General features: G+C 43.8%; 1 protein-coding gene across 1 annotated transcript in view; it reads right to left on the bottom strand.

The window, feature by feature from the left end:
• Positions 1-694: 694 nt before the first annotated feature.
• The window catches only part of LOC308280246 (junctional adhesion molecule 2A-like), a gene marked incomplete at its 3' end in the record, with an annotated part of 48,508 nt that continues 34,966 nt past the window's right edge, over positions 695-14,236 (bottom strand). Inside the window, exons 5-8 of the mRNA XM_080720507.1 lie at positions 13,473-13,666; positions 12,757-12,859; positions 7,545-7,652; positions 695-774 (exon numbers count right to left, since the gene is read on the bottom strand). Coding sequence (XP_080576633.1) covers positions 695-774; positions 7,545-7,652; positions 12,757-12,859; positions 13,473-13,666 — 485 coding nt within the window. The remainder of the gene's footprint in view (positions 775-7,544; positions 7,653-12,756; positions 12,860-13,472; positions 13,667-14,236) is intronic.

Genomic DNA, 14,236 nt, shown 5'->3' with positions numbered 1-14,236 from the left:
GCTGCCATTTGCGAATTTCTGCAAAAAAAAAAAAAAAAAAAAAAAACATTTCCCATTGAAATGCATTGGCAGAATGGGGAATCCACTCTCATAGGTAGTTTGGTGTGGCTTCAGCCTTACAAGTAAAAGTCTGGAATTCAAAATGTACTTAAGTGTAAGTACAAAAGTATTGGTACTCATTATGCAGAATGTCCCATTTCACAAGTTTTCAAAATTGTAAAAAAATATTTTGAAAATTGCAGATCTACAAGCTCACAATGGCGACGCATTGTGAGCTTGTAGATCGGCTATTTTCAAACGGCCAAAAATGTATATAGGAAGTGGTCGATGCATGTTTTGTAATAGTAACCAAAAATACACAGGGAAGCCATATTTGCATATTATAACCACACCTGGGGGTCTATTAGAGTAATGTTAACTCCATAGACACGTACAAAACAGAAAAACGTACAAAACTATGGCTCCACCTCTTTAAGTACAGTACTTCAGTAAGTGCACTTAGTTAATTTACACCGCTGGCTGTGGGGGCTCTCCTGCCTGCCTGCGTGTCTTTACGGTGAGCAGCAGCATCAGAATTCATGTCACATCTCCTCACACTCCGTGTCTATAAATAGGAGCGTCTACGCTGACAGGTCCGGTTAGCTCAGGGGGGATGAGCATCATATCTTTACAACAGACAACGGTGAGAGTCGCATCAGAACGGAGCGGCCGCGCGCAGCGCGCGCCTCATCTGAAGGCACTGGTTCCCGAACACAGGGCCGGCGGGAACCATTTCTGTGGATTGCGGACACATTTTTGACAGGTCCCTTACATTTTTTGTTTCCTACATTTTGTTTTTTGTTTACTATCAGAACTGTCACATCTTGTCCGTGCCTGTATGGGTAACGCTTGTCTTTTTTGTAATTTACTCTCAAGCTCTTACATCACTGTGATGTCAGGATAACCAAATCCCTTTTATTGCCATATATGGAGATCCCTGTGATGCCAGGGGAACCAAATCCCTTTTATTGCCATATATGGAGATCCCTGTGTTGCAAGGGGAACCAAATCCCTTTGGCCAGATGGTCAAGACATGGCGCGACCTCGCCCTTAGGAGTCTTACTGGTTATTATTATTATTATTACTAGAAGCCCAGCATCTAGTCGGCGACCTGGCCAACTCGGAACAATTTAAATAGGGAATGAATGCCCCGCCCTTTAATGCAAACCCCATTATACCTGTTTTCATAGGACCCGTTTTGACCATCTGTCTGCCTGTGTCCATTTTATGTCCATATATGGAGATCACTGCAGTTATAGTTCTGGGTCCATTTTATGCCCATATATGGAGATATCTGTCTATCTGCGTCCATTTTATGCCCATATATGGAGTATCTGTCTGTGCCTCCAACTGTGTTGCAGACACAGTGCCGGTTCCCCCTTTAATGCAAACCTCATTATACCTGTTGTCATAGGACCCGTTTTGAACATCTGTTTGCCTGTGTCCATTTATGCCCATATATGGAGATATCTGTATCTGTCTGTCTGCGTCCATTTTATGCCCATATATGGAGATCTTTGACCATCTGTTTGCCTCTGTCCATTTATGTCCATATATGGAGATATCTGTATCTGTCTGTCTGCAATCCATTTTATGCCCATATATGGGGGCATTCATTTTATGAATGCCCGCGCGTGCCCGTGGGACGAACGGTTCTCGAGATACGCGGATTACATACATACATACACACTCACAGAGATTTTTTGTTGACTCATGTGGCGTACGTGATGTCAGAGCCTTTTATGAAGTGATGTCACAATGAGTCAGCGCTTGCGCCGATTTCCTCCGGAACAGCCTGATGTCAACAATCAACCCCGCATAAGGAGATTCCGAACGTTTCGCGCCGGTTAGGGAAAACCGCGCGTCGGGTCGGGTCGAGACCCGGCACTGCACTCCGTGCCGCGGCGGGGAACACGTGTGCCGAATCTGAAGCCGGTGGGACGAACGGTTCTCGAGATACGCGGATTACAGACAGACAGACACGCAGAGACTTCTCGCATTTATAGATAGATTATTATCTCAAAACGTTCCCAAGAAAGGAACCTTTGTCATGATAAAATAAAATCTAAGAAATTCCATAAATTAGAAAACAAATAAGAAATAATAAGTAGTGAACAACGTGGCGCAAGATTGTAGATCTGCTATTTTCACTAGTTTGGGTCCCGTGCACATCTGTCTTTTGGGTCACAAGCTAAAAAGTCTGGGAACCAGTGAACCGAAGACAGCCAGCCAGGAATTACAGCCCCGATTCAGATGTATCTGTCTTGGCCGATATATGGGTAATTATTTGGCTTTTTCTGAAGACAACAACATTGGGACAAAACATTAATAATTGGTGGTGAAACTCAACAAAGTTCAATGGAAAACAAAGTGTAATAAGCCTTAGCGAGCTAATGTCTACTGTACTGTTGTAAGTACTGTTAGTGTCTTGTATATAGAGCGGTCTGACACAACCCTGAGACAACAGCTGTACACTAGCAGCTGTCTGGACACGCCTACAGTTTACCACCAACACCTGACATCATCATTGTTTCAATTCACCCACTGTCTCCGTTCTGTAACTCAACTGGTTCTCACGGTGCGGTCTGGGGACCCCCTAGAGGTCCTTGAGGAAGTTGCAGGGCGTCCCCAGACAAAATAGCGGATATACAAGCTCACAGGGCGGCACCGAGCGTCGCGCTGCGAGCTAGTCGATCTGCAATTTTTGGAAAATTCTGAAAATGTGTGCAAATCTTTGAATACAATATATATTTTTCAAAGCAAGATTTTGTAACTCAAATCTCTGCTTCTGGGGGGTCCTTGGAAGAACATATTTTGACATGGGGGGCCGCTGCCAAATACATGTAATTTTGGGGGTCCTTGACATGAAAACGTTTGAGAGACACTGATTTACAAGGAGGAATTAGAAGACATTTTTAGAATCGGGTCAAGATATTCAAAGACTAGCAGATCAAAAATCAAAAATAGCAGATCTACAAGCTCGCAGTGAGCTTGTATTAATAGTTAAAGCATAAAATAACTACACAATATTTTCAGATTGGGTCCGTGGCCTTATAAAATAAAACTTGGGGGTCCCTGACATGAAAGTGCTGGAGCATGACTGTTGTAGTTCACCTTAGTCTACTTCAGCCATGCGGTTTACAACTCCTAAAGTCATACTGACCCTCTTTACAATGACACTGTGTCCCCTCATGCCTTATCAACAACCACTGGCAATAACAAAGCATTCCATCCTCACTCTTACACCCTCTATACTAGATAAGTACATCCGACCTGAGTTGCACTGTACTTGGATGCGTCCTTTTTCCAATCTACACAAGAGCTTTAATATCTCTGTTGTCGGGCCGAAACCTCCTAAAATCCAAAATGTACATTTTCTGGAAAATGAGCTCAAGTGGAGTTAAGAGTCTGTGAGTTTAACCAACACACAGACGTAAAGGGTGTTCAATAGCACTTATTTATGAGAAAAAAAAGAGAGGGCCACTCGGGTGGAGTTAGGAGGTTTTGTTCCAAGCACTTTTTACTACTTTGTACTACTTTCCATTGGTTCAATATTATTTTAACCAACAATAAGATGTTCAATAGCCCTGATTTATGCCAAAAAAATCTAAAACCTAAAAAATGGAGTTAAGAGGTTTTAGCCAGACAGTGACGATATAATAAAAGCGAACGATTTCTGTCTTGGTAGCGTTTGTGTGAGTGTGACTGCAGTGATGTGGGTTTAGCAGCACGTCAAAAAACTATGCCCACACTTTGTGCACATGCTGTTGTCTGTCATGGTGGATGAGTAGGTAGGAAACCCGCACATGCACACACACACACACACACACACACACACACACACACACACACACACACACACACACACACACACACACACACACACACACACACACACACACACACACACACACACACACACACACACACACACACACACACACGTACACACACACACACACACACACACACACACACACACACGTACGCAAGCGCGCATGCACACAAGCACACACACGTTTGTATTACCATAAGCCTCAAGCCTGAGCCCAATTGTTTGCCGGTGTCATGCAAAATAGCAGATCTGCAAGCCCACGACACGTCGCACTGAGACATGTGGTGAGCTTGTTGATCTGCTATTTTGGGGGCGGGCACGTACACGCGCACGCACACACACACACACACACACACACACACACACACACACACACACACACACACACACACACACACACACACACACACACACACACACACACACACACACACACACACACACACACACACACACACACACACACACACACACACACACACACACACACAGGCCTGTGCATGCGCACACTCACAGCTGTCACTGGGCACAATCTTGACTCACTATGCACGCATGAGCGCTCAGCTCACACACACACACACACACACGCACGCACACACAGGTTGAGAACCACTGCAATAGACAGTAAAAACGTCAGTTTTCACACCAATTAATTTAGATATATAAAAAAAAAACAATGTTCTTACCTTCCTCTATGTCCTGGATGGATGGATGGATGGATGGAGGGATGGAGAGATGGATGGATGCAGGGGAGAACGGAGGGGAAGGGAGAACAGAAGACAGAAAGAAAAGTCAGTTATTGTTCAGCGGGACAAAGACATCCGATCCAACAGGATCAATCCACAGAGGTCGTCTGTGAACGTGAGCCTCCAGCCTGATGAATGAGCACACATGATGGTACCAAACCATGAAAACTAAAACTACTGACTGTACCACACAGTGAGAGAGAGAGAGAGAGAGAGTTGCAATTTGTAAATTGCAACTGCAATATTACCAGTGACGTGCAGAGCATGTTAGAGAGTCAGGGGCTGACATTTCTAAAAGAGCCTTTTGGTGAAAATATTGAAAATAGCAGAACCTCCAAGCTCACAACGCGTCACAGTTGTGAGCTTGGAGGTGTAACAATGTAGGTCTTGCAATGTAACAATGCTCTGTTTACACTTGTATTTTATTCCTATTTATATTACATTTTTATTTGTACATGTTTTGTTTTGCTTGTTTTGTACCACTTTTGCTTTGGTAATGTTTTCTCACGCCAATAACTTTGAATTGAATTGAGAGTGACACACAGACAGACACACCCCAGCAAGCACGGTCAGGACCTGGACCAATCAGTGACATCTCGATTGGGGCCAGATCACAGCCCATATGGGGATGATCTTGACATTATTACCAGGATGTCATATGGACTTATTTGTTTGACAGGATTTATGTATTTATTGAAATCAGGTGATATTCTAGGCCAGATAAATATCATAACTAGTTCGATAACAACCTTATATGCTCATATTTCAACTAACATTACAAACAATAATCCTGTCAAACAAAAAAGTCCAAATGACGTCCTGGTAATGACGTCAAGATCATCCCCATATGGGCTGTGATCTGGCCCCAATCGAGACGTCACTGATTGGTCCAGCTCCTGACATGCTTGCTGGGACTTTCTATGAAGCCCATCTATCTATAAATGCGAGAAGTCTCTGTCTGTCTGCGTGTGTGTCTGTCTGTAATCCGCGTATCTCAAGAACCGTTCGTCCCACCGGCTTCAGATTCGGCACGCGCGTTCCCCACCACGGCACGGAGTGCAGTGCCGCGCCTCGACCCGACCCGGCGCGCGGTTTTCCCTAACCGGCGCGAAACGTTCGGAATCTCCTTATGCGGGGTTGATTGTTGACATCAGGCTGTTTCTGAGGAAATCGGCGAAAGCTCCGACTCATTGTGACATCACTTCATAAAAGGCTCTGACATCACGTACGCCACATGAGTCAACAAAAAATCTCTGTGAGTGTGTATGTATGTAGGTAATCCGCGTATCTCGAGAACCGTTCGTCCCACGGGCACGCGCGTTCTCCATATATGGGCATAAAATGAATGCCCCCATATGAGAACCGTTCGTCCCACGGGCACGCGCGTTCTCCATATATGGGCATAAAATGAATGCCCCCATATATGGGCATAAAATGGATAAAGGGACACAGACAGACAGATTCAGAGATCTCCATATATGGGCGTGAAATGGACGCAAATAGACAGATATCTCCATATATGGGCATATATGGGCATAAAATGGACCCAGAACTATATGGACGCAAATGGCATATATGGGCATAAAATTTACGCAGAATCACAAAGATCTCCATATACGGGCATAAAGGGACACAGACAGACACACAGACAGACGGATACAGAGATCTCCATAAATGGGCATAAAATGGACGCAAATGGCATATGTGGGCATAAAATTTACGCAGAATCACAAAGATCTCCATATACGGGCATAAAGGGACACAGACAGACAGATTCAGAGATCTCCATATATGGGCGTGAAATGGACGCAAATAGACAGATATCTCCATATATGGGCATATATGGGCATAAAATGGACCCAGAACTATATCTGCAGTGATCTCCATATATGGACATAAAATGGACGCTGACAGACAGACAGATAACAGATATCTCCATATATGGGCATAAATGGACACAGGCAAACAGATGGTCAAAACGGGTCCTATGACAACAGGTATAATGGGGTTTGCATTAAAGGGCGGGGCATTCATTCCCTATTTACATTGTTCCGAGTTGGCCAGGTCGCCGACTAGACGGGCGGCCCAGCTTCTAGTGTCTATAATGCATTATAAACATACTTATATGCATTATATTCTGCTTATAACACTGTATAATTATAGTTAACAATTACTTTAAGTAAAGTGAAAAAAGTATTCTATGAAAGAACAACACAAACAGTGTCTGCCCAGTACAGGGACCTGTAATCACACTCACATCAAATGGCTCGGTTGAATGATTGATTGTGATCGCTCTGTTATTTTTCAATAACGACTGCTGCTATCAATAACAGACCGCCGCAGGCAACGCACCTGAATCGACTAATTAATTAGACATGGCACAGTGCTGGGTCACTCGATGAGTGAATCATTGTGACTGTTTATGAGAGCTTAAAGCCATAATAATACTGTATTATATGCAGATTATAACGTAGGTTTAAGTACTGTAGGTCTATAGGGCATTTTGGGGTGCCAAGGATTCATTCATTTTCCCAGAAAATATTGATATGAATTATTTTAAGCCTGGAACGAAACCATCCAGGCTTGCAGAATTACACATAATTCTGTGTATTTTTTTTTTAAATAATTAACAATATTTAATAAATGCCCTTTTTAGTGGCTTTTGGATTCCTTTTTACAAAGAATAAAAGGTTTTATAGTCATGATTAACCAGGATCCTGGATGGCTTGGTTCCAGGCTTAAAATAATTAATATAAATATGTTCAGAAATCTCTATGGGGAAAAAAATGTTCGGTACCACAAAATTCCATTATAATGCCTATAATTAAAGTCTAATTATACAAGGTAATGCTTCACAGGAAGTGTTACAGACAGCTCAAACAGCTATGCAGACAAGGCTCGTATCGTATAGAGCAGACACTCACGGCTGAAGAAGCCATTTCGGTGCAGGACGTAACCCCCACAGCCGCAGATGACCACCACCAGACAGATGACCACGACCACGGCCACCACCGCCGCCACGTTGACGTCCTCTGGAGAGGGGAGGGGGATGAGGACGAGGGGACGGAGAAACGGGGACATCGGTGCGGGAAGACAAAGAAGAAGAGGAGACAATTACAACATGTATAGGCAGACGCTCTTATCAAGAGTGACTTACAACCACCAGTAAGACTCCCTAATCGGGAGATAAGTGACCGCCAGGTCACATGTATACACGAATTGGCCTGTAAGTGGCATTGGTTGCTGGGTGTAGGGGGATGTGCGTGGCAAATGTATTGCTGAAAAAAAATCGGCCTGATGGTGGCGCTAAAAGAGGGCCATGTGAGAAATCAGGGGCGGAGGTTGTGATTTGCCATCCAAGTTGGGTCATTTTAGGTCAACATCTGTAGGAGCAGTGTCCATAAATGTGTTTTGCAAGAATCTGCCTCATGGTGGTGCTAGAAGAGGGCCATGTGAGAAATCTTAAAATGGTCCTAGCTGTTAAATCACTAAAGTTTTAGAACCCCCACTCCGTTATTTTCAGCTTCTAAAGCCTTCTCTTTATATGTTTTCTATGATCCCTGCCCGGGACCGGTTTTCGCGGAAAAATTGCGTCATCACACTACCGGCCAATCACAGCGAGAGTTATACACTGCCGGCCAATCACAGCGCAGAACATACACTGCCGGGCTCTCTGGTGGGTTTAGGAAACACGCCTTCAGGAAGTACACTGCAGTGTTTACACTGGAGGAGTCTAGCATGTAACTCCCAAACCGCTGCTCGTAGAAGGACACGGGAGACCTCATTGAAAGCGTCTCGGCGAGGCGAGGCGGACGCAGTGGTCTGACGGCCCGGTCCGCGAGCGAAAAACGGACGAAAAAAGCAAACGCGACCGCGGTTTGCTATACTGCTACAGACCACCAGTTGAGCAACTTACACAGTATAGCTTTAAGTAAGTAAGTAATCCATCACATTTGGAACCGTTTCCAGAACCGTTTTTTTATATCAAACTTGTCAGAGGACAACCCGCACGCACTCTGTAATATTTATATATTACAGAGTTACATACCCATAAGGTTCCATTTGAACACTCTCAGAGTTACATACCTGCAAGGGTAGGGCAGTCACAATTATTACATAATCGTCTAATCGCAATTATCGTCATAATCGTTTCCAAGTTGAAAAATGTTTAGATATTTTAAGTAAAAAATTGTGGAAATAGCAGATATACACGCTCACAACGCGTCGCGATGCGACGCGTTGTGAGCTTGCAGATCAGCTATTTCCACTATCAAAGTTATTTTATAAGTATAAAGTTGTCAAATATGTCAGTAATTTCTATGTATATTTAGGTTATGTGTCATATCTGCCATGTGCAACTTCAAAGCCTAAAAGCCAAAAAGAAATGTAATTGTCAACGACAAAAACACAATTAAATCGCAATTATTTGGTGACAATTAATCGTCATGTAAAATGTCATAATCGTGACAGCCCTAAGCAAGGGTCCATTTGGTTCCATTTGTACACTCTCATAGTTACAGTACTGTAAGGGTCCACTTGGTTACTAACTAATCCATCATCATTATTTAGCGGGTGACCCCTTCGGAAGCCTCTCCAGGACCCCAGCCTCCACTTTGAGAGAACCGACGCTTTGACGTATCATCCGTGCCACCGAGCAGGCAGCGAGACAAATGGGGAAGGAGTGAGCCTTCTCCACGCCTCATTAGGCTGCATTTGTGCATGGTTTTCATGGGTAAATATGACGGAGTACACCAACCCAGCTCGCGGGGCACAGCGAGAAACAAGAGGAAAATACATTCCAGTGCGTCTTAGGAGGGAAAAAAAAGAAATAATGGTTTCAGGAAGAGACTCAAAACATATTGATTGTCACGCAAGGCGTCTGACCGTCGTTTGAAGTTGGTTGCAGAGGCCGACGATGGATTTTGTGTGGTTTTCCAAAAAAAGAATTGTGTGTGTCCAAGGCACAGGAAAAAGGACAAGTGAAAATCACCTGAATTAATTTCTGTAGGATCAGCAAAATAGCGTCTAACACATTTTTGGGGGTATAGAATTTGCCTCTGTATTGGGACATTAGCATAACGTACATAATTAACATAACAGCGGCAGCATAAGATGAATTGAGTACAAAGGACCCCGATGGAAACAAGCCATAGGCTTTCTTGGGTTTAAAATCCTCTTAGCAGACCTTGTGTTTGCAAACTGTTAATAAAGTATTCAATCAATCAATCAATCAATCAATCAATCAATCAATCAATCAATCAATCAATCAGCAAGTGACTCAGGAAATGGAAGGTTCCTGGTTCGTTCTCCCAGCTTCTGTAGGTTTTCATAATCTAAATGTACAAAGTAACTAGAAACTAAATATTCATATTATTGTAGTGGAGTAAAAAAGTACAACATTTGATATGTAGTGGAGTAGAAGTAAAAGTACAGAAACATTTACTAAAAGCACAAATACCTCACAATTAAGTACAGTACTTGAGTAAAGCCCTTTGCACACAGGAAAGTTGTGTTTTTTTTTTCTTTTTTGCTGCATGAATAAAACGCATTGGATTTGGTGTGCAATGCTGTGCGGAATCGGTGCTGCGGATCCAAAAAGGAGTCATAACAGGAGTGATGAGTTTTTTACCGCATGCGACAAGAAGCACATATCGAACTGGGTTCGATCGAGAAAAAAAAAACCTACGGCCGCAGCCACTCGTCGCACGACTAATTCGGATCTGGTGTGCATAAGGTCGTAGAGAATCATTGTTTTCTTTAAAAAAAATGAAATTGTCCGTTTTATCCGTGCAGATAAACGCGCCTGTGTGCAAAGGGCTTAAATGTACTTATATGCTGTACTTAATGTTAATTTCCACCCCTGCCAATAACAATGTTTAGTCACGCGAGCGAACGGCGTTGCGGCCATGTTTGACGCGCTGACATCCTTCCACGCAGTGAGGTCACTCGCAAATGACAGCTCGGCACGCTGTGGCATTTATCACCGCCTTACCAGCCCTAGGGCTGGTACCAGTTATCACCCAGGGGGCCAGGGCACGCATTATAATGCCGGGTCACGTGACGATGAAGGGCTCTAACCAGGGGTGTCGCACCAAATTCTGGGCCCTGGTTGCTTCAACTATTGAAAAAAAGCAGATATACAAGCTCACAGTGCAAGCTTGTAGATCTGCTATTTTTTGTGAACATTTGTGCGAGTCTTTGAATATTTCAAATCCTTAAGGTGTTTTGAAAAACCTATGATTCTATGTCAGTGGTGCACTCACTTTTTCATTTGAAGGACCCCTAAAATTATATGTATTTGGCTAGGGAACCCCCATCTCAAAATATTTAGTTCCAGGGAACCCGCAGAAAGCTAAATTTGAGTAACAAATGTTCGCCTAAAAAATACATATATTCAAAGATTAGCATTTTCACAACTTTTCAAAAATAGCAGATCTATAAGCTCGCAGCGCGGCACTCGGTGCCGTGCTGTGAGCTTGTATATCTGCTATTTTCAATAGCTAAAGTATAAAATAATTAAGGCCCCTCCACCTTGGGCCCTAGTAACTCAGTCCCACTTTCCCCCCCCTTGTGACGCCCCTGGCTCTAACTGGTGTGCGTTCTCATGATGAACACTGGGAATTCACTAGCCATGAATAATAACGCTGTTGCACGGTTGCGCTCATTTGGGGAAACAATGAAAAGCTATGAGATTCCGAGACAAGCTGGAGTAAAACACTTGTTTATTGAAAAATATGGACTGACACATTCCGGAGAGCTTCCTGATGGATATAGAGAACACTTGGAGCAAGAAGGCAAGCACCTTATACTTTGCATTTGTGCATGTTTGGAGCAGTAAGGTGTCAAACAGGCTCACCGACAGTCCATTGCCACTGTTCTTTATAACCTTGTAAGAGTGAAAACGTCTTCTAAACATAAGTCTTCTTACGAGCGTTATTATTTATGGCTAGGAATTCACGTCACAAATATTAAGTCTCAGTCTCTCCCAGGCATGTGCACACATAGACATCAAAGGGGGCTTGAGCCCCTGCCCTTTTATCGGTCAGTAAAAAGTGCCCTCTCCAGACCATGATTGCAGTTTTTAACTATGGTTAAAGAAATGAAAATGCCCTCTTTCCATGGCATATCTGAAGGAAGCGTTCAAGAGATTTGCCTTTTCCAAACTCTCCTGAAAAGAAATCCAGAATTGACTTGATTATGCTTAGTTCAGTGTGGTATCAAGCACTGAAAATAGCCGACCTCCAAGTCTGCTATTTTCTATATTTTCACCAAAAGGCCCTTTTAGAAAACATACCTGCGCTCTCTGTCTCTCTCTGTCTCTCTGTGTCTCTCTGTGTCTCTCTCTCTCTCTCTCTCTCTCTCTCTCTCTCTCTCTCTCTCTCTCTCTCTCTCTCTCTCTCTCTCTCTCTCTCTCTCTCTCTCTCTCTCACAGATGGCGGCCCACCCAGAGTCTGGTTCTGCTCGAGGTCTCTTCCTGTTAAAGGGGAGTTTTCCCTCGCCACTGTCGCCAAGCGTCACAACGTCCCGTTGTGATTTGGCGCTACGCGATAATTGAATTGAACCAACCTGAACTGAATCAAATCAAACTGAAGCACGGGCGCGTGTGAGCACGCACACATGGGGTCATTGCCATGCTGGACATATTTGTCAAAATGAGTGGACAATAATATTACCAGAGACATAAAGAGCTAGCCCTGAATGACCAGAACAGGTCTATAACTCTGAGCATGTTCAAATGAAACCAAATGGTCCATTTGTACACTCTCAGAGTTAAGGGGGTCCTTAAATAAAAATAAAACATCCGAGAACCACTGCACTAGTGGACTACTAATGTTTAGGGGTGTAACGATAATAGTATTGAAAATGTATTTTGCAATGAACTACTATATTATTTGCAAAAGCAAAATATCGTACCGTTTTGGCTTTGTATCGTATCGTTTTAAAATGCGGTAATCAGTATCGAATTGCAATGCAAATAATTGATTGTATGGAAACTAAGTATTTGGCAATTTTAAGAGGGAAAATTTAAGAGGGAAAATGAAAAATGAAAAAGTGTCTGTGTATGGACATATTGATGACCTCTGACACGCACGCACGCGCGCGCGCGCGCGCGCACACACACACACACCCACACACCTATGGTCATGTGGTTTCCCTCACACGACTTGGCGGGACCCACGGCGTTGGAAGACTGACATCGATACTGACCGCTGTCCTCCTTTGACACCGCCTTGAACTCCTGAGAGAGAGAGAGAGAGAGAGAGAGAGAGAGAGAGAGAGAGAGAGAGAGAGAGAGAGAGAGAGAGAGAGAGAGAGAGAGAGAGAGAGAGAGAGAGAGAGAACAAAACAATCTAAATGCATTCTTACTAATCGGAGATGATTTACTTGCTTTAAGGCCTCTCTGTGAAACCAAACTTTTTGTCAGAAAGGTCCGGTTCGACTACAAAGTGACGACACTCGCAACTTCTGAAAAGCATTACCCCTAATTAGAGTTCGGAAAGCTGCACGTCGGAAAGTCGGAAACTCTCTGATCAAAATTTCGTTTTCGGAGTATGGTGAATATGAATGTGTTGTCTCGCCAGGACCCAAGCTAGCTGAACTACAAGCTTACAACGCGTCGCAATGCAACACGTTGTTAGCTTGTAGTTCGGCTATTTTCACTACTTCTTAAACATGGTTTTCCAATTTATATGAAAAATATATATATCATTTTAATTCTTGATAAAAAAAAAAATAATAATTATAAACACGTTAAAGGATATTTACCCGTGACCCATAAATGGGTCCCGACCCCCTGTTGCCAAACAGTGCCAAACAGTGCATGGATGGCAGTGACAGTGACACTGACTCACCAGCACTCCTGTTTGTGCGTTGATGACGTAGGTGATGTTGGGCTGGCCGGGCCGCGGCGGCTTCAGCTCCTTGTTGTCCTTGAACCATACGTAGGTGGCCGGGGGCACGCTCTGGTGGTCCCTGCAGCGCAGCTGCACCACGGAGCCCGTCATCGCCGTGGTGGGGATCTCGCACTGCGGCGTGTGAGGGGGCACTGCAAAACCAGGATCAAATTCAATAATATTAATTCAAACTGTATTTATAATTGGCCAGAGTGCTGTGCAATGTGAAACAAAAACATATCGTCGTTGTCGGGTGAAAACATTGTATGTCCAACAACCGTTCGTTTTGCATTTACACAACGCCTCACGGTGCGAGGCGTTGTGTGCTTGTAGATCTGCTGTTTTCACTACTTTTCTGCGACGGCCTTGTATGATGAAGCAGGGCTTTAATTTGCGAAAAAACGTAAAAAATGTGAAGCTTGGAGATACAAGGTTTCCACCCGACAGTGACAATATGAAGGTTTTTGAGCATTGCCACAGTGCTGTTGCCTGGGTACCAGCCTGCTACGCAACCTTCAGTGGATTGGTTTTGTGGCTTCTCAGTCTGACTAGCCTCCATTTGACTCGTATTTCCGAACGGACAGCCCAGGGCGCCTGATGGAGGGGAAAGGAACTGGTTGGAATAATGTGTTCCTTCCACGCGCTACGTCCAAAACGGGGAAATCCCCCGTCAGGTGAAAAGAAGCAACTTGGACTACTCATGCATAGAAGGAAGCATGAGG

This window comes from Nannobrachium achirus (genome assembly GCF_963921795.1).
Source record: "Nannobrachium achirus genome assembly, chromosome: 24".
NCBI classification, from domain to species: Eukaryota; Metazoa; Chordata; class Actinopteri; order Myctophiformes; family Myctophidae; genus Nannobrachium; species Nannobrachium achirus.
Note: the sequence above shows the minus strand (reverse complement) of the source record. Positions and strands in the feature narration are given on the sequence as shown.